Consider the following 25986-nt stretch of genomic DNA (forward strand, 5'->3'; position numbering starts at 1 on the left):
GTGGAGATTGCTGCGATGATGCGTCAGTGAAGGAATTTTTGCTTCCTACTTTGCGAGGCGAATGAGTGACAAAGAAGAAAGCGACTGAGAGTAGCAAGCGACCAAAGATGCAAAGGCAAAAAACAAAATCTAACCCAAAAATCCATCCGATCCAAAGCAGAACGTTCGGGAGAGATCGTGTAAAAACACAATCCCGAAAACCAGTCCAGGAAACACCTGCCTGTGACGAAAATTGCTTTTAATGCCTTTTTTTCGGCCCTTTCGGCGTGATGGCGCGTGGTACCGCGTGTATTGCCGGGCAGGGCATTTTGGCGGTTTGCAGTTGGGAGGGTGACGAAGGTGATCAAGGAAGGATAAATGTTGCTACATGACTGCTATCAGCGCACCGGGGCAAACCTGATCGTGCGTGGTTATCAACCCCAGGGCCACAAGAAAGGAGACTTGCCAAAATATGATGCTGTGGAGAGCGAGAGAAAGAGCCGGGGAGGTCCATCATCATAGTGAGGAGAGCATCATCAGCGTTGCTCCTTGTAAAATTTTGCCCACCAATAAAGGCAGTCAGGAACGATAACGGCAGCGATTTCACTGACGTTCATTATCGATCATCCTCGTGCGCAGGATGAGCATGCAACGAACACAACCGCTGATCCACTTAGCAGTAAAACTTGTTTTTTGGGGCGGTTTCTTGTCTTGATGATGCGCGAACGCAAAAGTGGATTTTTAAATCCAGTTTCTTGATGAGACAGCTGCACTTTTGCAAACAAACGGTAAAAACGTTAAAGCACAATTAATGGCACATACGTTCAATCATTTGGTGAGGCTTCAAGAATGATGAGCTTTAGATGTTTTAGAGGTTTCTATACATAATAAATTAATTCGAATGATTTCTAGTACATTAAGCATAAAAAATATGTTTTTTTTATGTTTTCACAGGCAATCAGAACTAATTGCTAAATATTCTTTTTAAATACAGCACCTACCACAACTATATGGACAGTCGTTTTTCGCGATTTGCAGAAAATCCATAAGAGATAGATAAAAACAGTGAATGTGTGAGTTATGCAGAATACTTATTTCACATCTTCGTAAAATTTTTTCAAATTTTTGAAATTTTTTGGTGGTGGGAGGAAAAAAATATCGGAATAGGATTACATTAACTCATACATTCACTGTTTTTATCTATCTCTTATGGATTTTCCCCAAATCGCGAAAAACGACTGTCCATATAGTTGTGGTAGGCACTGTAGTCATTATTGTTCAAGATTACATCAACAAAATTTTATAAATTTATTTATTTTTTAATACGGTGTTTACACATGCCTTTTATTTTTATTCAAAATTTAAGATTAATTTATAAGATTTTATTGAATATGGTTGATTAAAAACTATTTAAAACAGACTCAACAGCAATGCTCTGATTCATGTTAGCTTTGAAACATGTGGACCTTGGGATTAAGGCGGGTTTGCATGGTTTATTTGTTAAAAAAAACATATTTTTAGGAACAACTTCAAGAAACAGTCATTAACAGTGCGACTTTTTTATAAAATATTTAGTAAACTTATTTTTATTATTTTTTTTATTATTTGTATCCTCAAATGCAACTTAAACCTAGATTATTATGCCACAATAACTTAATTTTTATACATGTCACGTGAAACTGAAACATAAACATATATAGCAGTACAGGGAAACATTAAAAATTTCAACCCAATATGTTTCACCAAAACGCTTTGTAAACTCCTGCACAGTTACCTTTCTTGTTTCTTTTTGAGCCAACACATTTACTTCTAAATGTTTCCTCATTCTTTCCAAACAAATCCTAAAAAAACTCATATGATTTGTAAAAGGAACAATCGATGACAAAAAATCACAAACCCACACGCCTTCCAGCAGGCGACTTTCCCGGATGCGATCAACCGTTGCGACCGGATTATTTCCTATTTTCTCTCATCACCTCACCATACAGCCGCCTCAACAATATCCATCAATCTTGGTGCGCACCGTGCAAAACGCATTCCGCCAGTTGTTTCGCCGAGCCGAGGCCAAATTCCTGCAGCTCTACACCCCATCTGTCATTACTTTTATGACGGTTGATTATACCTGCCCATGGGTCCTTTGCCGCTTCCAATTTTTCGGCCAGCCCGGCCCGGCTTCTCCGATCGTGCTGATCTCGTTTATCACATTCCGTTAATGCGGAAGGGTGGTATGGTGTTGCTGCCAACCAAACCGGTACCGATAACTCTCGATCTCCGCGTGTACATGCGCGTGTCCGTCTTCCTTTCAATTATCACCGTAAGGATGTGGTTCGTTTAGTGTGGCGTTTATTTTGGGACACTCTGTACTGATGCACATTCCATTCCATGGTTGAACGGGGTGTTGGTGGTGAAGCGAGGCAAACTGTTGATAATTGTCGCTCTTGATTGCAGTTAAATTTCGCCGCACAACAATGTTGCAAACGGGTTCCGACGCGACCGATAAGGCTATGGTGCAAAGGTGCAAAGGATTTCCCAAAAAAGTTGAATCTTGTGCAATGTGCTGTATAAAACCATCCACCACATCGTTGAACGATTAATTTTATGATCGGTAAAAAAAGCGGTAAAGCAAACCCGAACAACATCGTGATGGTAATGTCAATGATGAAAGTCAGCTAATGAGTGTCTGGTGCCCGAAGCTGATGAAGTACAAGTACAATCGGTTTACCATCAAATTACTCAACCAGTTGCGAGGAAAACCATTATTCAGTTGAGAGAATGAACAGAAACCCAAAACCAGGCCAATCGTTTTAATTATACAAGTTTCACTCTGTAGCTGTTTCACCCGCAGAACATGATGGGGTCGAATTTTTCCCAAAAGTCCCGGTACCGGTTGTACGCTTTTCCTTCACACTTTTTATGTTCTCCAAGAATGAGGAAACCCGTCAAACGAGGTTGAGTTTCTAGCATTATAAATTAACTTGTTGCTTTCGCATAGTAATTCGCCTACGTTCATATCTTCCAATGCTGTACGAACTAGTTTGGGGTTTCAGCAATTATTGCTGCATTTAAATAAAACGGTAAATTGGTACCAAAATATTTCCTCCTAGCACACAGACACTGTAAAAATCAATTAACAGATGAATCGTGGTAGAAAACAGACATCGAACGTCGTATTGAAAGCATTGCACCATCCAATGTCCTCTTGCCAGATGTCAAGTTCACCCACAGAACACTTGATCGATTGTCAAAAGTGCTTCATTCACCGTGCCCTGCAATAACGATGATAAATGATCATGATCCTGGTGGTGGTGTAAGTTTCTCGTGGTTTCCGGTTTCCAATGACAAGCGATTGCTCGTCCCAATTCAATTTGTGTTTTGTGCGATAAAGTTGGAGCAAGCAGTTTAACATTCCATAATTAAATTAGCAAATGGTTCAAGCAAACCAGAACAAAGCCAAGCTGAGGGCGTGTGAAGCTTCTTTAAAAGAAATACTTTAAAATTACAAATTTTTTTACGCAGTGCAATGCTATAGGTTCATACGAAAGAGCGATGGTTTAACGTCCAGCTTTACTTTGGCATCAAAATCGTTCTCCAAATTTGTCACTAAAGCCCCCGAGCAAATAACACCACCAGTGTACTGAGAGTACACTTACTTCATCTTTCCGAAGCTAAAGCTACACCTTACTCGAACCAAACCGTCTAAGCTGCTGCAGCAAGCCGGCCCGTACCACAGCAGGTGTGTGCAGCATTAGCAGGGTAATCCTAAGTTATGAAAGTACAACCCCTCCGCTCCCTGTCAGCTTGATGAGCAAATAGTCGCCCTGGGAATGGTTTGTAGCCTTTCCTTCTGACCCGCTAGGAACAGGATGGTTTCGGTTGAGAGTGGTTTTCACAGATTGGGAAAGTGTATCAAACGCTTGCATTAGACAAACATTCGCCAGAAGCTGACGGTGTAATCGAGTGGTGGTTTCGATCGATTTTGTACAACTTTATGTGTGTTTTTGTGTTGGTGAATGAAGAGGAAAGGTTACTGTATCAAAAAGTTTTTCCAATCTATGTTCGAAATGCTATCTGCACCGTGCTTTCCGTACGATTCATTGACATTTATTTAAAAGGATAGGTCACGAGATTGAAGTAAAACATCATGTGATGAGTTACTTAGTGACTACAGTTACTGTAGAATTGCAATATATTATGTACGTTTAAATCTTGCAATTTAAATAAAATTGCATGTTTTAAACGTTATTTAAACTCCTTACAGCCCATGCATTGATTTAATTTACTGATATTTGTTTGCCTGTTACTAATTACAATTATTATCACAATTTTAAAAATATTTTCTACTTTTATCTGAATAATCTACATGCCATAAATTGATTTTGAATTATTCCATGTTGCTTTAAATAATATATTTTATTTAAGTCCAGCGATTCATACATTTCATTGGACTATGTAATAAAGAGTAATGATTTTTGTTCTTTCTTTGTAATATAAAGCTAATGCTATGCTATGCTAATAAAGCAGTCGGAATGGATTTAATATTCCTTTTTCCTCTCCTTTGCTGCGTTTGCTCTCTCGCGTTTCATAGAAATTGGATGACATATTTTTGCCTATGAGCATGATGTGTTACAACCAGAGGGCATATCGTGCTACAGCCAGAATTTCTGGAAGCTTTTTCCATATTGTTCTTTATCAGCACAATACCCAATTCGTAGGCTAAGATTTGCGTTTTCAAGGTACTCGGGAATAAAAGGGAGCGATGGGTCTTTTACAATTTATTAAAACATTGCTAACAGGTTTAGCCGATGATAGTGTTTTTTTACAATATTTAAAAAAAATGTGGCACATAAAACACTTAGCAATTTGTTGTTTGTTTGCCGAAGTTAATACAATCAAATGTCTGACATTGCCAAAGCATACAACAATTAATATTTGTAGTTCTTATAATCGTCTAAATATAAACGTCACAATCTCTCCTATAAGGCCAAGATTGATTTGAGACTTGATGGCAATCAATAAAAACGGCCATAAAATGATCGTCTTACTAACCTAACAGCCGGTCTAATGGTTTGATACAATACCCACGCTATACGTTTATGTTTTATGAGACGAATCAACCAGTTTATCAATTGAACAATCATTCATTTGTTGCCAAATTGAGCAATTTTCTTTTTAATCATTGTTCCCAAAAACCATTCGATTAACGGTTAAATAGAATTAGTAAACAATTTCCAATGCAATACATTCCACAAAATAAAATACATTTAAAAACGTTCAAAAAATTATTAACAACTAATAACACTGTTCACAACAACTCGTCCACTTTGCATCGATCCTTCCTGCATAAAGCGTCTGTCAAAGTACGAGCATCGTGTAGTTCCGGCATACTTCACTGGTTGATCAAATTACAAACCAGGCACGCGTGGCAGGGCTTCTCCAACCTGGTCATCCCGGATCGCCCGTTCGCCCAACAGTTGTCCATTTGGGCAGCTGTCTCGCTGATCAAATAATCATCTTCCAAGTCGCTAGACCCAAGCTCCAGGAAGTCCATAGCCACGCGTGCCCCTACCGCCAGCGGGTGTAATCCAAACGAACGATGCCGAAGGCAGAAAACTGCACCCAAAAGCTGACGTAATTTTCAGTGCCAGGAGATCGATCGGGAGCGATCCGAAAAGTGTACCATCAATTAAAGCCTTCGTTGAACTTTGAAATAATAATCAAACGCTGAAAACGGCGGAAGGGTTGCACAAGGACGCTGACAGGCGGTGGTGGTGCCGGAGCTGTCTGTGTTTGGAATAATATTTTTTATCATTATGTCTTCCCACTGTCTCGCCACCTTTTACTTTTTGTTAGGATATAAACTGTTCCAGTTGAGCCCAGGAGGTTGCACCCCTGAGATAAGTGTGTAGCCCTACGTTTTAGTCGAACGATTACACCCGTTGGGGCGATTTTCGGCTTAATTTAACTCGATCTGCGTCATCCGCACGATACCACATGGTGGGCGCTGGGACGAGTTTGTACGAGCTGGAACGGTTTTTATTGAGACAGTTGGATGTAGTGAAAAATGATGCCAATGCAACGTATTTTTAATACCCTTCAAAGGAGCTTAATTGTGTTGTAATCGTTTACCTTTTCAAATTCTGTTCTTTTATGTACTACAATGCTTACAGCGGCAGGCACAGCAAAACGATTCTTCCGTCTTGCACCTAAAATGGCAAATATTTCGCACCCTTTTCTCTGTAATTCGCAATACCAAATCTTTGTGCAGTAAAATGCACAACATCACCACAGTACAAACAATTCTGCAAATAAAAAAGAGCGAAAAAAGTGACGATCACGACGCTCAAACGCTTTTAACACAACCTGCTTCACACTGGCATTTGATGTGGCGAAAACGAATACCCCCTAATTTAGGTTGTCAATGTACATGCACCCAGCATTAACCTGATACTCGCTTTGGACCAGTATCTTCCCGCCTGTACATGGCCGCCTGTACTGCAGCATTCTTCATACGCACAAAAAGGGCGTATTTCGGATGCAGTTTCTGGGCTCAACCTTCTAGCCCGAAATCCTGATGATCTTAAAGTAAACGAGGGGCGCTCCTGTGGAAGCAAAAAAAAAGGATATCACCAGAGAGAAAACGAAGCAGTAGAAAAAATCTCCGTAAGAACTGTGCCGCTGTGGTGCTCTTTGTTTTTCAGTTTCCTGCCATGCCCAAGAAATCCTATCGCCCCCAGGGGCATCGCTACACAGACTCGTCAATCGATCCTTGCGCGCTTCACTCAACGAAGAAGCAGAAGCATCGTTCAGCATCAGCTACCATTCGACCGGCAGCCCCGAATCACGATCACATGGCAGGTGTGTGCCGTTGGAAAGCTCGAACCCGAAGGTGGAGATCCCACCGGAGCCCGGAGGAGGGAAGAGTTTAATCGCTGGCAGCGTCTTCTGTTCCCCCGTTCGGTTGCATATTCCAATGCAACCTACAGCAGCGTGCATCGTTTAGCTGGTGCAACGAACTTTTCGAGCGCACTGCAGTTTCAACATTTATCGCCGATCGTCGCCGAACGGTTAGGCGGCACGGTTTTATCAGCCAGTCCTTTGCTTTGCTTTGCTCCCAGCGACTTTGGTTTGAAATTGTTTTTTTACAACGACCGCGCAATTCGTTACGATTCAAGCGAGGGCAATTATTTTCGTTCCAAATAATCATAAACCATCGTTCTGGAATGTTTAGGCGTGCATTGATTTCGGAGTTGATCGATGGACCGATGTGCGCAAGGATCTTCTGGAGAGGATCGCAAACGACAAGCCAGGGGACAGATCTTCGGAGCGAACTGGAGCCGGGAGAAAGTCATCCTCGGGGCCTCGATACGACGGCCACCGAGCATGCACGATCAGCGACGGGAGTGGCATTATTATGCAAAGCAGTTCGACCTGCGACCCCCATGCATCCCCGACGGGGTCGGCTTCCTTAATAAATTACATGTAATTATGCATACCGGCTGGCGCATCATTTGAATATTAGCTGCGTAATTGGTTTCACTTTTTGGGCCGCATGCCGAAAGTATCATCGAGCGCCGTATGAAAGGATTCGTAGGATGGGCGCACGGTGAACCTGTTAAGAATCAAACAAAACACATGAAAGGCAATCAGTTCAATCCGTCGTAATTGTCGTGGAAGCGAAGTCGTTCGGCGGGCTGTCTGTTCGCCGGTTGGGAATGCATTTAGCAGGAATGCTTTATTGTCCCGACCGTTTTGAATGGCGAAAACTGAGGCCAATTGAGACAACCGAACGACTACGGGTGAATATTTGGCATATTCTGTTTGTACGACGGATTGATCAGTGAGACTAGCTTCAATGTTCAGATTTCGTAGCTTCAAAAGTAACGATTGGTGTGGCCTTAAACATGAAAACTGTCAGCTTCTCGTACATTTTAAATTAATAATTGTACGTGTTTTTACTAGAATTCATATAAGAATCAACAAGTATTTCGCTTCTTGTGATTGTATATTTGTTAAGATCTAAAAAAAGTTGATTGTGTGTTTAAGTATTTAAAATTAAAATCAGGAGTTTGCTATATTTTGTTGGACTAGAAGGATTGGTTAGGTAAAATATTGAACGCTGTCGTTAATATTGGTGTTCTCAATGTTGGCAAAACATGTAAAATATTTAACCTTTTGACCGATGTTCTGCTTCGATGATCTCTTAATTTCCGTAATTTTTGCAAAGGTATTTAACCTTATATTAAAATCGGATACAACATTAGTATTGATAATTATTTGGATTCCGTATGAACATTTAATTATTTAATAAAATGTTCGATGAATTAGAGTAAAAAACATCATCATATTTTCGATTTTTAAATGATTTGTCAGTTATACTAACAATATGATCTTATCACAATACAGTATTTTTGCTTATGTGTACTCAATCGAGGTTTTGAGCAGCCCATAAACGAAATAGAAGTTTCTACAAAAATATATTTTATAGAAGTTTTTCACACCGCAATGTGTAAAAATCGAACAGAAAGGATTTTAAAACCTCAATATTATCTATTTGGATGGCTATCTTTATGTTTAATCTTACAAAGAAATGCGTAAACATCAGCCCAAATAAACGTAAGATGTAAAACCACATTCTCACGGTGTTTTAAAACGCATGAAAAGGAAATAAACCATTAACAAAAGCGGCGAGCTCCGATTTTGCAAAGAAATAAGCTGCATCCTTTTCTGCATGGCAAAATTTGACAGCCGCCAAATGCTCAACCACTCGACCCGTGCATGCTCGCCTAGATGCTCGACCAACGAAAACGGCACCGAATGCAAACTACGGAAGCACACAAAAAGCAACACTTAAACGGCCGAAAAACAAGCAGCATAAAACTTGTGCGCTAGTTAAATGCCGGCTGTAGTGTGTGTATTTTTTGTTGTTCTTCTTGATCTGCGTTATTGCTGCTGCATGTGCATGCCGCAAACCACAACGAATGCGTCACTGTGCAGTCGGTGCAATATCGTGCACAGTGCGATGGCGTATGGGTTGATTGTTGTGAGTTTTTTTATATTCAAAACCATTCTCGGTGATGTTGTTTTTTCGGCGCTGAGTTTTGAATTTTAAGCATTTTCTTCTGCATCTCGAAAGGACGCACAAGACTTTTAGTTTGGCTGTGTGTGTGTGTATGCTGTATGGTTTTGTGCGCGTATAACGTGCACGATGCATTTGCACGCCGGGCTAAGCGAGCAAGAGGCGACAAAAAGCATAAAACGCATAAAACAGCGAGGGACAAAATCCCTTCCCGGTTGCGAAGGGAGCAAGAAAGAAAGAGCAAAAAAGAGAATTTCATCTCCCTCTCTGTCTTGTTCCTTATTTGCTTGCTTTCTTTCTCGCTGTCTCTCTCTCTTTTTCTCCTTCACACTCTCGCCGGGGGAAAAAGAGAACCGAGGGTTGCTCGGTTGCTTCGATGCCGCGCGAGCCGGTGAGCATGATTTTATGCTACGCGAAGCACACTCGTAGTCGTACGCTCGTAACGGAAGGACGTGCTTTTTGTTGTTTGCGCCCCGGCACCGAGGGATCGAACCCCCGGCCGAATTTGTTCCGTGTGCATCGTACTGTGACAGTGGGGCAGTGTGCGTTTCTTCCTGCATTCGCTGCAGCTTTATTCAACAAGTGGTGGTTAATAAACGATTTTTTCTTCTTCCCTGCTTCCACCAACAATGCGGACAGTTTAGCATATTCCAAGTGTGCAGTGTGTGTGTGTGTGTGTATTTTAAGTCGTGTGTCAGATCGAAAGTGTGCAGTTTTTTTAATGCCAGTGGTCAGTATAGCGGTCGAACTTGAACAACATTCCAGCATTTTTTGCCCAATTGACCTCGACGTTCGAAGAAGAGCCGCGTCCCCTTTGCTAACCGAGCAAAGGGTCGAGAATTGATTTGATTGAGTGATTTTATTCGTGTCTACGTGTGTGTGTGTTTGTGTGGGTTTGTGTAATTGTGTGTACTAACCTGCGTACGAACGATGGCGGACGAAAGCCTGCACGTACCGGACACCAGCATCGACTTCCACATCGTCCAGCTGTTCGAGCGACTCGAGGCGATGCGCAAGGAGCCGGGCCAGAAGCTGTCCCGGTCGTTGCAGGGACGCATCAACATGCACACCGAGCTGCGCAGTCTGGAGCTATGGAGGTAACGTAGCAAGAAGAGTATTACAAAATCAAACTAAACGGATATTCAAATAAACCACAGACACCTTATCGGAGTGCGATATGTGTATTTGTGGTGCGCACAAAGTTACGCGATAAGCATACGCTGACGGGTCGGGAGGCAACAACACGCAAACCGGGTGAATGCGTTCAGCCAAACCACGCGTCACACACTTAAGCCAATAAAACTCAATAAAGGGAACGTTTGCATGTTACGGGGGGAGATTCTTCCCTTCTCGCTAGAACCCAATCCCATTCCAACGGTCACACTCCGATCAAATATGCATAAGAATTGGGTAGTGAAGTTTTATGTTCACTTAGGCTGGACCGTTTTTTCCGTTTTCTTTCTCCGATTAAAAACTGCGCAAGTTCCCTAGTCGATGATTGAATTTTAAAATTTCATCCAGCGTGTGTCATTCAATATTAAGCTCATCTCGTTTAATGGTTTTTTTTTTTATTCTCTCTCCTCTCCAATATCATTCAGATCGATTACGTGCGAAAGTTTGGCCTCCTTCTTCTACGTGTTTATTGTGTGCGGTGCGGCAGCGGGCGCCGGGGTCGGCGCGAGCGTATCCTCCGTCCTGCTGGCCACCGCCCTGTCGTCCGGCTTTTCCATGATTGCGCTAACGCAGTGTTTCCTGCACATTTCGGGTAAGTTTTGCCGCCAACTGCTAATCTACATAAACTACTTTCACCCTACACGATGTCGCTGCTAATGGAGGTTCTGTGACAACCGGTCGCTACTGTTGATGGTCGTTTTTTTGTGTGTGTTTGGAACCGAACCGAAGCATAAGCTAAGAACAAGCATTTCTGCAACCGTGATCGATGATGATCGGTCGAAGCAGCATAAAAAAAACAACAACAAATGATCACCTCAGAGAAAGTACCCCACTAATTGCATGGTCGGCTACAACGGAGCCAAAGCAGAAGAAACAATTACATCGATTAAATGGACCCGTGGCTTGGTGGTTTGTGGGTCGTGTGCCGGCTCCTGTTGGATGCACTCTCGAGTGGAGACGTACACATCTTCCTGAGGGCTACCCGTGTCCTGCCGTGCGTACAATCATCATTAAAACAATGGACGTAAACATGAAACAACTCTCCCCTATAATTTCACCTACCTTCGACCGGTCTCACTTCCCCGTAGGGGAAAAGCATTTTTTCGAAGTGGAGCGTGTGTCATTGGTTCGTGTTTTCCTTAAATTCCACACTCATTTTTTTCTGCGGCAGTTTTGGTAATTTTTGCTGATAGCCTGTCCCGCTGTAAGATCGGAGGCTGACCGTCAAACATGCCTGCACCGCGGAAGAAGAGACGCACAGAAAATAATACGCTGATATGAGCAAATGGGCACACACAAGCATCCTTTCGCCAGCGTGGACTTGGGTGCCACCGTGGCCCGGCCAGTGGATGGTGGTAATTTCTCCACGCTGAATATGTATTTGCAGCGGGTCATAAAGAACGACCGAGAACGGGGCGCGCTCGTAAGCATAAAAGAAATGCGTATGCCTGCACCATCAGCACAAAACCACCACCATCATACCATCGTTCATGTGAGATACGCCGAAACGTGCACAGGAAAACAGCCTAAGAAGATATTTAGCCCAACAAGAAACAAAAAAAATACACATAACACATCTGCCCTTTCCGAGGCCCTCAAAGAAGAAGTAGGCCCAAGACGAAGCAAACAGGCCAACAAAAAAAAAACTCGGCAAAAGAAAAATGCAGGCAGCTTGTGCCAATTTTACTTTCCAGCAGTGCCGCAGGGACGACCACGGTAGGACGATCCGTTTCCAAGAATCCCTTGGGCACAATAAGGCAAGATCCTTGCGCTTCAGGGGTCATCTATAAGCGAGCGCAAGCCACAGTAAGAGCCAGTGTGTGCAGATAAATCTTCAATTTTGCCTTTCCTTCCCGATCTCTGTTTATCTCGCTTTTTGGCAGAGAAGAGAAAAGCACCACCAACCAATGAATTTCCACCGCTTGGAGGTTGGTTGCTCTAGAGCCAGAACTTTAAAGCTGAACATGACACAGTTGTTTTCAACCAATTTCTCTTTCCTTACGACACAAACGATAAACCCGAATGCAGATGATATTGTGTGGCCGAAGATTGATGATGGATTTAATTGCATACTCCTTATTTACCTCTCGTGTTCTTTCCCTCAGGTGCCCACGTTAACCCGGCCGTGTCGATCGGGATGCTCGTCTCGCGCCAAATTTCACCACTGCGCGCCCTGCTGTACATTGTGGCGCAAAGTGGCGGTTCTATTGCTGGTGCGGCCCTGCTGTATGGGTAAGTTTTGAAGAGCGTTGACACAAAACAAAATACACACGAGCGTGCAAAAGCGAACGGAAAAGCAGAGCTACCGATAAACAAGCCAGATTAATTGTGACTTTACTCGAAATTTAGAGTAAATTTAAAAAAAATCCTATACGAGACATGAGTTCAACGATAACCTCGGTCAAAAATCCGCTCAACTCGGCCAGCTGGGGCTACTCTTGCTGCTGCCGATGCTGCTGGTGGTGGTGGGTCTCCTTCAGCCAATGATAATTTATGGACCCCGTAATCACCGGCAGGTGATACATTCTTCGCTTCTACGCTTTGCGCTGTTGTTTCTCCGGCCGATTTACGTTTGGCATGTGTGCCTCGGCGAGGTTGTGAAAATATGCCAATCGCCGCAAAATATGCAGCAGCTTTTTTCCTGTAAAGTGCACCTTTCATGTATGGCAAAGGCCGAAGCGTGCAGCCTGGAAGCAATTTGGCGCGCCGCAAACAACCGAGAGTCGATAGATTTTTTTGTGAAGATTTCGTCAATTTAGGCACCATTAAGAGGATCGAATCGGACGAAGCAGGGAGCACGTTTGGTAATGTGAACGAACTCTTTCGATCGAACCACTGTTGAAGGTTGTATGCACACGTTTTGCGTTATTTATTTGAAATGCCATTCAAATGGATAAGATACATTTCATTCTGACGCGTGCTCAAGTTTCCCTTCTAGTCCAATAATTGGCGCTTGCAGTGTGCTACATGGCTTAGGCTAAGCATAATCCCTCTAAATCGTCACCTTCGACAGTGTGTGTAACACGATCGATCTATCTTCATTAACCTGTCAGCTGGTGGTGGGGTTATGCAACAACACACACAGTCATGCTTCCCACATTCAAAATGCGCCTTAATGTTCATCAGTTGGTTGCAGAGCGAGAGAAAATGAGACTACAAGCGTGTGGCCATCCATTTCATCCGTAAACGACGGCCATTACCAAATCAAAACAAAATCCTTATTTATTAGATGCACCACGCTGCAGTTCTGAAAGCGTTGCGATCATCGACCTGCAGCGAATGTTTACAAAACACAACGATTTAGGTACCGTTTTAGCGGGTTCATGACGAGGTGGCAGCAATTTGCTCGTGGCCTTTCAACAAGCCATGTTCGGGTGAAGTCTGTAGGCAATCCTTGGGAACATTTTGGTTGGAAAATTATGACAACACTCGGTTGATAAATCTCTCACCAAGTGCATCTCCAACCGCACAACTCGAGTCACCATCGTAATAAGTCAGGCTCTGGAAAAGCCATTAGGATGAGGCTACCGAAGCTGGAGAGTTTATTTTCTAAACAACTCAATATTTGGCGCGATTTCAGTGCGCACCCAGTGGCAGCCAAGTCCTTCACATTTCACTCGTAGGCGGCCATTTTGGAGGAAGAATAACATGACAACGAAGAAACTCTAGAAAGAACGTACAGTTAAGATCCTTTGGCGGGATGCTGCGCTTAACACCACCGCCTGCATGGGAATGTCCGCCGATGCGTATCTCTGCGGCGCAAACCACTAGCACCGATGCAGCTGTTGCTTCGGGTCTGGTGCCGTCTTTTGCCTTTCGCCTTAAGAATCACAGGCGAATGGGAGAGATGGAAAGGCCAGAAAAAAGGTTTCCTAGTTAAAAAAGGACTCCCGGTGCGGTGATAGCTTCAGGTTCAGGTCAAAATCTGATCCTCTTCTATCTGTTCGCTTCGGTGCTGAAGGCACGGGAAGGTTCCCGCTTCTTTTTTGCTCTGTAGTCGAGTTGCTTAAACACTAGATTTAAGCCATCACAAACATTAACAAAAAAACGAAATCTCTTACAAAGGACTGTTTCTCTCTCTCCCTGCATCGTCGTTCGTTGGTCATGTTGTTTGGGTACGGTTGCCTTCTGTCCGCGTTTTGGATCCTGAACGGCGACCCTGGCAGCAATCTGTTGAATGTGCCCGCCATTCGTCTTAGCTGAGGATGCGATTCGAAATCTGACGCCATCTGCGCATCGCGCTCAGGTTTGGTTGGCTGATCTTTCGAGGATTGTGTTCCAAATTAACGCTTGCTACTTCTTGGAAGAGCTTTTGGAAGATCTTTTGTAAAAGTGGTTCAAAATCAGGCTCAAGATGTGTTTCATTTGCTTAACTAGAATCAGTTAATTTAATAAGAAACTCCTGCAACACAAATCAACCTTCCAGCGCTGATTCACCCAAAACAAACTGCCCGAAAACACTCTGCTCCAAATCCCAGGTGCCAGGTGTTTACTGCCCCGTTTATTTTATGTGTACAGTCAAGCAACCCACATCACAGCCCCAAACGTCCAGTCGGACAATGCTTTCGATTCTTCGACGCCTGGGGGAGGAGCGTTTCCTTAACGAACAGCTGTTCGCCGGCTATGCAGTCGTAGGTTCGAGTTTTATCACGTCATATCGATTACGTCCCTTGGACTTTGGCGTCAGTTCTTCCCTCTCCTGGGGGCCCGCATCTTCAATCACAAACGCATACACACGGTCACGATTATGCGTGGGCACGAAACAGGAAAAGTGCAGTCGCGCATGCTTTCACCGTCGTGCGTCGAATTAAACCATCAATTCTGACGAACCAACTAAAAAAAAATACAGGAGGGCCGACCAGTGCAGCTGAAAAGTCAACGACAACAACAGCACACAGTGATCCATTCATCATGCTCACGGGGCTCGTAACTTACCGGCCATCACCATCAGCACCAGGGTCATCATAATATCCCGTCGTGCGTATCAAAAACTAAAAGAGCAGGAAAACAAAACCCGAACTCGTCCACCAAAAAACCCCAACAGAATTTAAATCCCCCTTCTTTTGACCAGAATAATTTGACCAGCCTTTTTTCAAACTGAAACGCGCGATCGTTCGCCGCTGTCTTGAAGACACACACGCGCACGTTCGAACAGCTCATGACAGCTGCAACGCTTTGGGTTACGGGCCGTTTTTTTTTTCTGTTTTCGTTTGGTGTGGGCCTGCTTAACGATTCCCGTCCTGTCCTTCTCTGATTTCGTGTCTGGGGTTAGGTTGCTCTGTTTCAGGCCTTTTTTCTTGTTGGGTGTGGAGCACACCCGAATGTCCCGAAGTAATCGGACAGATTGTCCTCTATGTGTTTCTCCAGTGTCGCTTTGTTCGATTTCTTTGGTGATTGTGTTACAAAGCGAGCAAGATGTGGACATCTATAACGCGCAAAAAAGAAGTCCAAAATTTAAACACGATCGTTATGTGTTCTTTTCTTCCAAAATGAGGCTTCTTTGTCATCTGGATGAAGTTTGGTTCCAGAAGCATATGATTTCCATATGCCTTGTATTCCACTTCCAGATAGATGTGTCGAGGCGGTCCCCACTAGAACAAGAACTCCTGCTCGAGAGGGTGAGAATGAGCGTCAATTATCTGGGAGATGTCGTACAACTGGTCCATCGGACTGGAACACATTTCAATCTGTCATCAAATGCACTCTGTGACCTCACCGACAATCGAAACAACCGAGGCTACCGAGTCACATCGTGGTTCCGCATCGTCGTCGTAAAGAACGCTTGGCAGGAACAAACTCCCATAGCCAACTCCACGACGGCTGACTTCCCACTTGATGTGCCCCAGTTTTCTGTGGCTTTCACAGCTTCTCCCTGGATGCATCTTGGCATAATAATTGGTTTCGATGTAAATTAAACACTCTCCATTTCAAACGCAGCGCTCAGATAAAGCGTGCTTGTTTGTGGCCCCACAACGAGCGAGATTTTAAACTGCATAGGGGAAGCAACCCCTGATGCTGACAAGAGTTGCCTGCGTTGCATCGTGATGCTGTTGCCGCTTTCATGGGAACTGCAACCGTCTACGCGCACATGACGAACGCGCGTTTGAAGTGTCACTCATCGTTTCAGTGACTTTTTCGGACAGAAACGCGCGGGAAAAAGGGTTACAGAACGATCGTTGTGCAAGGGAGCAGGGAGCCTATGCGACAGTCATTAGCTACCATCACCACCGCCGTTGGGAAGTCCGGGTGTGTCCCTGTGCTGTCTTTAACTGGCATGTGAACATGTGTCTTAAATTTGTTGCTTCCAGTTCGTCGGGGAAGGAGAGAGAGACACACCATGGTTACATACGTTTTAAAGCCAACAGACAAGTGGTTTCCCGCGGGATCTTACTGCAGATGGGTTTGCAGCTTTCCTGTGCAGCTCGCCAGCTCGGTGACACTGGGAGATGTATGTTTTAGAGGAACAGAGAGAAAGAGTGAGAGTGCAAGAGCGGCATCGCTGGAAGCTTGGTGTCATTGTACTTTTACTTGGACGAGCTAAGTGTATCATCCCCAACCCGGTAGTAGTCATGTGCAGACGTCGATTGTCGGCAGGAGATTTGTGGAGTATTTTTTTCGCTTTCGTTTCGCTTTGGAAAAGGCATTTTCGGAAGATCCAAAATTCCTGGAACGTGAAGAATGTGGGAAAGAATATTGCCAGACTGATTTTTGCTCTTTTATTGAGCTTGTTCCTTTGTCCTTTGCCATTCGATTTAAGGAGAGTAATTGATCCTATTAGGCTTATAAAGCATCTCATCTCGTGAAATATGGATGTGAACGCAAAATACTCTGCAAATGTTAATATAATTTTGTATAAATTCGGAATTTGGTACCAACGTCGCTTTGCTTTTTTCCCCTTTAGGGACTAAATATTAGCGCACCTAAAAACCAGCAAATTCTACCTGTTTTCATGTGCTGACTCCAAAGGACGCAAACACAGCCATTCACCAACACCCCAGTAGGGAAACGGCAAAAGCAACAAAAAAAAAAACGCACCACGACCTGTACTTCGACCTCCTGGGAAAATTATCCTGCGAATCGGTGCTTTCGTTCGTTCCGGCTGCATAGTTGCCAGGGTTACAGGTTTCCATGCTCAGGTCCGCGCTCTATGTGTGTGAGCTTTAAGCATATGAACCTTTCGGTTTTGTTCCTACTCCCCCCCATCATTTGCTCTTTACCGTACCGAGTTTTGAATACAAATACGCATATGAAACGAACACGCCGCACAGGAAATGTGGTATGAGAATTGTGAGGAGAGAGAGAAAAAATAAGGGACGAGAAATCCCTTTTCGGAACCAGGTGCACTACCGCATTCAAAGCAGAGGGAAGTAAGCAGCGTTTACAAAACATCAACGTTCCTTTCCATGTTTGGAAGGGCGCTTGCTTGGCGCAGTGGAGAAAAGCGGAGAACTCCTACGACGATGGTGAAACTCTGTCCGTTTTGTGTGCATATCTGAAGGTTTTTTGTTTAGTAGCTCTCGGAGCGATAGCTCGAAGCACGGCCAAAAGAACAAAACAGGACCCCGCCGTGGGTTGATCCTGCCGGTGACGGTGTCTTTTTTCCAACCTCCTCGACAATGAGCCGACCGACCTGTAGTGCGATGGAATTTGAATTGAAAGCTGCTGTGACCTGTCCTACGCAGTAATATCGCCTAAATAAGCGCATGTGTGTGTGTGTGTGTGTGTTTTTGAGACCTTTGTCCTATATAAACCATCCGCAGGACCTTTCATTGGTATTGAATTGACAATACGACCTGCGGGGTTTGTTTGCTCGAAGCTACATAGTAGACCCTCTACCTGATGCGATTTTTAACAGCAACAGTTGTGCAAACAGAACGCTTTTCTATTTTAACCGTTTCCCCCGAAGCGAGCTACCACTTTAATCGAAACGAGATGTGCTTTCGAGATAGCTACACGCAACATGGGGCTGTGATTCTCACGCCACCACCGATTGGAAGCATATTTCACGGTCACAAACGATTTAATTTGCATACCACGACCTTAATTTGCTGATGACAGTTTTGCACCGCTGCCGAAATCGATATCAATCCGCCACAGTAACTGCGCGCACGAAAGGGGCAGCAGTGGGCTTGAGAACTGTGAAATTTTATTGCTAATTTATGCATACCCTACTGGCCGGTGTTTGTGTGTATTTTGGGATGCAACGAAAAGGCAACCGAGGCTATGCCGCCGGATCGAAAATGATTTTGCCAATTTTAAAAGTCGAAAAAGGGTAGCTACCGATTGGATGCGGTCCCGTTCGACAGCAATTAAGTTATTTTCGATGCATACGTAACCACAGAACGGGAACGGGAACGGGAAGTGGGCGATTTGGCGTGACAGGAAGCGAACTAACCATCAGTGCCGCCGAACTGAACGCAAAGCCCGGAGGAAAGCGTTTTAAACGTTCTGAGAATGAAGTAAAGGGGGCAAATGATTTATTCTGGATCGTGAACGAACGCAGTGACGGCGCCGGAAGATCGACACAAACCCCTACACTCGCGACGTGATTCGAAACGCAAACGTTGGCATTGTTGGCTTGTTGTCGCTTGATTCCGTCTTTCTTCTCACAATAACGTCACAAATATCGACATTTGGCTGGAAATGCTGGTCGTGCTGCAAGTGAGCGTCTCTTCTGAATCCCACCCCATGCTTCCTTGCCACTTGTTTAATCGACCTGTGTGTAGTTTGTGTCATCAAAAAAACAGTCCAACAGTTCCATCCAGCCAGAACAAAAGAGCGCCAGATTAACACCCATCCCTCACATCCTTGTATGCTTTCCCTGGCGCCGGATGGCACTGCATTCACAAAAGTACACCCAAAATGCACCAAAAATGTTCCTCGATCCTAACGATGACCATAAATCTCGCGCGAAAACAAGTGCCAAAGTGGAGGATGATTATTTTTTATGCCCTCCGAAGGTCGTCCTTGCTGATTAACAGAAGCCAAACAATAGACACCATAACACGCACTTCGAGTGTATTTTCCGGCTCAGGGGTTGCACCGTTGGTACATTTTTCCAAAGGAAATGATACACTTTTCCACCCAAAATAAAATACACAAAGCAAATAGTTCCTCCCCCTGTTGGATTTTTGGGTTTATCCTTTCCCAACCCCACGAAACATGGCGCGAGAGAGCTCGTGTTAGCATTTGTGTGCCATATGCAAATAAATAATAACCACAATCACCCGTGGGCGCAACTCGTGTCCTCATCGGGTGGTTGTTATTGTTGCTGCGAGGCTCGCACTTCGCAGAGGGACGATGCTTGTTCGATTGGCTTAGCTACACTGGATTGGACTCGAACGAGGAAGTGATTGTCGTCGAGTGAATAACATCTGCATATGCCAACAATTATGCACTTCCGAAGGAGGCAGTCGCATGGGAAAGGATTGCAAGGAACGCTTCGTGGCAGATGTGAAGATGTTGGTTGCGGTTAGGCGGTGACGATGGTGTGAAGAAAGTGCCCCCGTACCAAAGTCAGCGGAAGCAAGCTAACGAATCAATTATCTTCCGACCACTTCAAGTCATCGACAGACGTTGACGTTGAGGAGGAGTGAAATTGGACCGAGTCTGGAAAGGAAAGGAAAGAATGATGCCTTGCGGAAAGACATTTCGAGACAAAGTGAAGCGAAAATAATTCGTTCAACAAAACGTTCCACTTTGGGCAATTACAATCAATTCGAGCCCGAACATTGAGTTGATTGTGATCGTAAAAGTTTCAGCGGTTTTAAAATTTATTGCACCGTTGCAAAATTGTCGACCGATTGGCCAATGTTGGTGCTGCACTTCCTGCTAGATGGTCCATTCCGTGGGCAAAAATATGAGAAAGGAATGCACGGCGTAATGCGCACTTGTCCCTAGACCCTAGATTGGTCGCAAGTATTAAAAAAAACTGTAACAAACTGCTTTGACCTGCAAACCCACTGCGCCCTGTGTTCTTGTACAAAGGGGGAAATAAAGGTTCATGCAGGCGCGGTGTAGCGCCCCTTATGCTCTCTCGCACCCTTGCTTGTTCTGAACAGCGGAGGTCACAGAAAAACAAACAACTGTTCGCACAGCCCCGCTTCTCCCTTGGCCAATTTCACCTCGTCGATGCGCATTGGAAAGCCAACCCTCCTGTGTTGCGGTTAGCTCTATAGACTCTCCCTTGCTGGATGCTGCAAGTGGAAGGACGTGGAAAGACCTGGCATGATCACAGATTATGAGAGTGTCGAGCTAGTGCAGTGTGGTGTTTAAACTGTCTCTCCTTCTCCCTGCACATGTATCAATTACACAGCGATGAACTTTAAAATCTACTTCCTATCCCTTCGATCGCTTCGCGGTTCGTTTCATGCGCAAAAATGCCCTTTACCTTCTGGACTGGAAAATCAAAACCGGATCTAGAACCTTTTTTTTTATTTTTGTTGCTGCCAAACTTCCCCTTCAAATGTTTAAAATATCACACAAATGTGTTGTAGTTGAGAGATAGAAAGAGAGCGAGAAGGGTTCAACAAACACTCTTGTCAGCTGCGATCATAAGTCTGAAGAGTCCTCAGCTACTGTGCAGTAGTGCATGATATCGTAATTGAATTAAATTTCACTTGTTGGGTTTTGCCCTCTCGAAGCAAAAAACGACAATAAATTATGTGTCAGTCTTCTTTTTTTTTTTTGCTGCTGCTCTGCGTTGCAGTTGAAGAAGCGCATTTTAAACCTCGACATTAATTAGAGGATAGTTTTTTTGGGTGTATTTTTCGAAACATGTGCACCACAATGCCCGCAGATATTCGGTCAAGTGTGCAGGAAGTGTCTCGAGTGCTCAGCCTTTCAAACCTGTTACAAAAAATACACACAAAATGCAAGCGTTCTCACGCGAGTTTTAGACACAACAACAGTTTTGGAGGGTTAGGCCTTCTCGGCGGGGTTTCGACTGTAAAGCATATTAGCACAAGGACAATTATCTGCAATTTTCATCCATCACAACGAGCCCAACCGAGAAACAGTTTGGGAGGATGTGACACTTGAGCAATGAATTGCTTTCGTATTTAACAGCCTTTTTTTGTACACTACAAAAGCATTTAAATTATTTTAGCCTCGAAACAGTTAGACCACCTCCAAGGGGTAAGGTTTTGTGTCAATTCTTACCACTTACCTTCTTAGGGAAAAACGCAGCCCCAGGGGGTCACCATTCTGCACAGTTAGTCTATTATGTTTCGGTCCTCTTTCACACACACACACACTTTTTGCACTTACCTTAAGTTTGGGAAATTTTGTGACCGAAAAATCCCAAAACCAGGACAGCCAGAACCGGTACTGCCTGTCATCTTCTGCGCTGTGAGTGATGAGCCTGTAAAGGATTTTCCCTGCAAAGCATCGAACCAATTTTCGGTCCATTATCCAAATTACCTGACATCCGTACCGGGTTTTGACATTCGAAAATCTGCTCATCTTCCCGGAACGACTTCCCGGGGATGAATGTCAAATTTTCACATTGCTTCGCTTTCGTGTATTTGATAATGTTTCTTATCTTTTCGTTTTCGTTTTTTGCTCTTTCATCTTCCACAGTGTCACCGTGCCCGGTTATCAGGGCAATCTGCAGGCGGCCGTTTCCCACAGCTCATCCCTCGCCGCCTGGGAGCGGTTCGGGGTCGAGTTCATCCTGACGTTCATCGTCGTGCTGGCGTACCTCATCTCGACCAGCTCGTTCAAGAAGTACTTCGGCTCGTCCGCGATCGCCATCGGTGCGGCGTACAGTGCGTGCAGCTTCGTATCGGTAAGATCAAACGACCAATGCCAACCCCGGCGTGGGGTCTAATTGTGCCTTCGGGATGACTTCAATTTCACACACACAGAACTCGGAGGGCCTCGGGGACAACATCATTGTTGCAATCCGGCTTCGGATCCGCGTGATCGGTTAACTGTTTACTTCCCATTTTACGACCGATCGTAAAAGCAAGGATAAAACGATAAGCCTTAGCATTACCAACCAAAAAAACGGAAAGGAGAAAAGGAGAACCCAAAAAAGCTGTCGGTCCTAAGGATGATGGGCCAGAAAACTCGTCCGATAGCGTCTCGTTTTTTTTTCGCTTCGGTACCGATAACGGTCAAATTTTACACTCCCTCACTTGTAAAACCCATCAGCGATAGATCGCTATGGCTACAGGCAAACTCGCAACACAAACAAAGCGAATGATTATTGGGAACACACACACACACACACTCACAGAGAGAGAGAGGGAGAGACACATTTGGTAAGGGACCAAGCATTAAGCGATAAGCGATCAATGTGTCCACATACATACATGTTGCCTGCCAGCATAAAATTATGTGTTCTACATCACGACACCCCTACAACGTACAGTTCCTCCTAGTTCCTGTGGGCAGTGTGTTTGAAGGTTCTTTTTCCCTAAATTCTTGCGTTTTTTCATCCGTATCATACCTTTTTTGTTACTTCCTTCAAGCGATTTCCGTTTTGAAGCTTTGATGAAGGTGGAATTGAACAGCAGCGAACCGGTGCGGTAATAGACAAAACGATTTCAATCCTCCTCCTCTCTGTCTTTCTCTTTTGGTTGAAAATCTTCCCCGTAGCGCTGTAAAAGTATGAAATTTGAATCTGGATAAAACACCTGCCTTGAACACCGCTTTCTGCTTCGGCGGAACCGTGCTTGGGTTGATTCCTTCTTCCATCCATCCATTAGTTATCTGCTTTTGCGCGCTTCCATTTTCCCTGCTTTGTTGTCCATTCCGATACGCAACGCTTGCGCGGAGTCCTAGAACCCCTGAAGAGGTGTCAGTTTGAGCATTAAAAAAAAGGGAAATAATGGACTGGCAGGTAGACTGAGCGGAGGATCGCCGATCTACGATCCTTGTTTTCTGATGAAGCGAGACACGAATGCTACGCTAGAATAAAGGACGGGACGGGATGTTGCTAGCGAGGAACGGGCACTTCCTTGAGATATAAAATCCGCTCGACGCAACAACTAAGAAGGATATCCTTCTCAAACTGGCCTCAAACAATAACCACCGGGACCGAGGATGCCAGGTAGATGACGCTCTTTGTTCTTTGGATCCTTAGAACGCTTAGAGGATCCCGTTTTTGTGCAGCGCTTAGTAGCCTGCGTACGTGTGACCAATCGCTTAAAAGAAAAGGACGACGAATGTCCCCCGATGGGACTTCCTTACATGACATTTCTGAAGATGTTTGCTGCTGGGACAAAAGCGTCTAATGTGTTCTCTTCTTCTTTCTTTTCCTCATTCATTCCCATTTGCAGATGCCCTATCTGAACCCGGCCCGCTCGCTCGGTCCCTCGTTTGTGCTGAACAAATGGGACAACCACTGGGTGTACTGGGTCGGACCGATGGTTGGCGGTGCCGTGTCCGGTGTGCTGCACGAGTTCATCTTTAGCGCGAAGCGCTCCTCCAAACGCACCAAGGACGACGTCGACTCGAGCCTAAACTCCGAGGACGACATCAACTACGACATGGACCTGGAGAAACCTCAGCAGCAGCCACCGCACCAGGGCAAGTACCATCAGTACCGGCCACCGAGCGGCACTCTGACCGGTAGTCAGCAACGCTACTGTCAAAGCATCTACACGGCCGAACCAACCTCCAAGGTGGAGCGCGTTGAACCGATCTACGGCGGCACCAAGTCCATGTACTGCAAGTCACCGCCGCTGACGCGTGCCAACCTGAACCGTTCGCAGTCCGTGTACGCCAAGAGCAACACCGCACTGAACCGTGACCTGCCGGTACGTTCCGGTCCGCTAGTGCCCGCCCAAAGCCTGTACCCGTTGCGCGTGTCGGCCGCACCGCAGACACACCTCCAGAACCAGAACGTACAGAACCAGCTGCAGCAGCGCTCCGACAGTATCTACGGCATTCGCAGCTCGATGCGACAACCGGGCCCACCCAGCGACGGGCGCATGGGCTCCCAGATGCCACCGCAGATGGCACCGCTCGGTGATGGGCCACCGGGGCAGGGCTTCCAGCCAATCTACGGCTCGCGCAACAATCCCAACTGCTCGACCGATGCGCTGAAGTTCGACCGTCAAGATCCCAACAGGTAAGCGGAATACTCAGCGCAATGAGAGACTTTTCTTCTTGCTTTTCGAACCTACCCATCTAATTCGCTCTCCCCGCTAACTGACACAGTTCTCTCCTTTGAACTTCGTTTTCGCCCCGTTCCTTCCCGCACGTGTAGCCGTGACGAACCGCCCAACTGCAAGTTCTCGCGCGGCAACGCCACCAACCGGCCGGAATCGATGTATGGTGGGGCCGCCGGCCAGCGGCGCATCCACTCGGCCCAATCGGACGACAGCTCGTACGGCTCGTACCATGGCCCCGGGCCAGCACTGACGCCACCGACGCGTAACGCTAGCAACAGCAGCAGCACCTACAACCCGGTCGTCGGTACCGTGCTGCCCAACTACGAACGGAAGACGTCCTCATCGTCCTCCTCGAACCAGCAGCAGCAGCAGCAACAGCAGCAATCGCGCAATGGCCAGAATGGTTCGACCAGCATACAGAACACAAGCTTGCCGCCACCACCGCCACCACTGCACCACACGATGCCATACGCGATGCATTCCGTGAGACAGAACTAGATCCTCCCTATAACCCCTCTCCAGAAGACACTAAGCTAGTTGCTCCAAACTGATCGAGTACGATCGGTCGCGGAGCTAGAATGTAAGTGCATTGAATGTGTGCGTTTTGTTTGTGTTTGAGTGCTTTTTGTTCATTGTGCTGTGTGCTTGTGTGCGCGTGTGCGTGTGTGTGTTTCTCTTAATGTTTAAGTTTCACCCTCAAACCGTTCGGTTTCGGGTGGCGACAAACCTTTTTCTTCGGAAATTTCCCCAGTGAGCTAAGCGTAAAGTCGATTGCGATTGACCATAAACCGGATAGATTGACTGTTTCGATTGATCGTGATCAATTGATCCAGCAGTGATCTCGGTCAATTGCGGTTAACGGCAATCAATTTATATATAAATCCTAATATCTCCTACTTCTCAACTCCAACCTGGGACCTCGCAAAAGGTCAGTCTACAAACGCTTGTTAATGGTGCCGACATTCGATAGCTGAGCGTTCTTCCCCAAAACCCTTACAATGCGGTTGATAATAAGACTGAATTCATCTCCAAACTACGATCACTCGTTATCGGTTTCGAATAGCTAGTGCGGATTGTTTCCAGAAATGCCATATGATATCGTGTGTCAGTTATACACTGTACTCTTGTGCAAAAGAGAACGCGAAAGAAGACAGACAAAGCAGAGACGTTTGGATGATTTCTTTAGACGCACACTTTATGCGAATTCCAAAGCTCAGACTGACTTAACAAATTTGTATAGTAAGGTTATTTTCTTATCTGTTCTTATCTGGGTTCAGTTTTGATGAGCTCGTTTATAAGTTTTACACTTCCCCCTTCTAGTACAAATGTAAATAGATAGACATGTGGAGGTTGTTTTATTTTTTTATGTTTTTACGCTTTTAATTTTATTTTATTTGCGAGTAGACCTTCATTGCATCGTGGTCAGTTTGATGCGTAAAATTGATGGAAGGAATTGTTGTAAGAAAAACGAGTAAAAATGTAGGCGAACAAAAGCAATGCACACGATAAATGTATCGACCATAGTTTAGTAGCTTCGACTGTATCGGCACGCTGACGCTGTGTTGTACTGACGCAAAGTTGAATTGTTCATAGATTTATTGAGAGAAAAAAATAGTATTATACTGCGTGAGATAG

General features: G+C 45.0%; 1 protein-coding gene across 1 annotated transcript; it reads left to right on the forward strand.

Annotated features, from left to right (window-relative positions):
• Positions 1-9491: 9491 nt before the first annotated feature.
• On the forward strand, positions 9492-25387 carry LOC120903771 (neurogenic protein big brain). The gene is made up of 6 exons (XM_040313377.1): positions 9492-10152; positions 10654-10820; positions 12334-12460; positions 21809-22016; positions 23515-24308; positions 24447-25387. Exons 1-6 carry the CDS (start codon positions 9986-9988, stop codon positions 24847-24849), a joined length of 1866 nt encoding a protein of 621 aa, XP_040169311.1. The 5' UTR covers positions 9492-9985; the 3' UTR covers positions 24850-25387.
• The last annotated feature ends 599 nt before the right edge of the window (positions 25388-25986 follow it).

Source organism: Anopheles arabiensis, chromosome 3, assembly GCF_016920715.1.
Source record: "Anopheles arabiensis isolate DONGOLA chromosome 3, AaraD3, whole genome shotgun sequence".
NCBI classification, from domain to species: domain Eukaryota; kingdom Metazoa; phylum Arthropoda; class Insecta; order Diptera; family Culicidae; genus Anopheles; species Anopheles arabiensis.

Excerpts from the sequence above, each read along its gene's own strand:
- LOC120903771 (XM_040313377.1), top strand. The coding sequence starts at position 9,986 with ATGGCGGACGAAAGCCTGCACGTACCGGACACCAGCATCGACTTCCAC. Across the intron at positions 10,153-10,653 it reads CGCAGTCTGGAGCTATGGAG|ATCGATTACGTGCGAAAGTT; the intron begins GTAACGTAGCAA and ends AATATCATTCAG. Across the intron at positions 22,017-23,514 it reads GTGCGTGCAGCTTCGTATCG|ATGCCCTATCTGAACCCGGC; the intron begins GTAAGATCAAAC and ends TCCCATTTGCAG.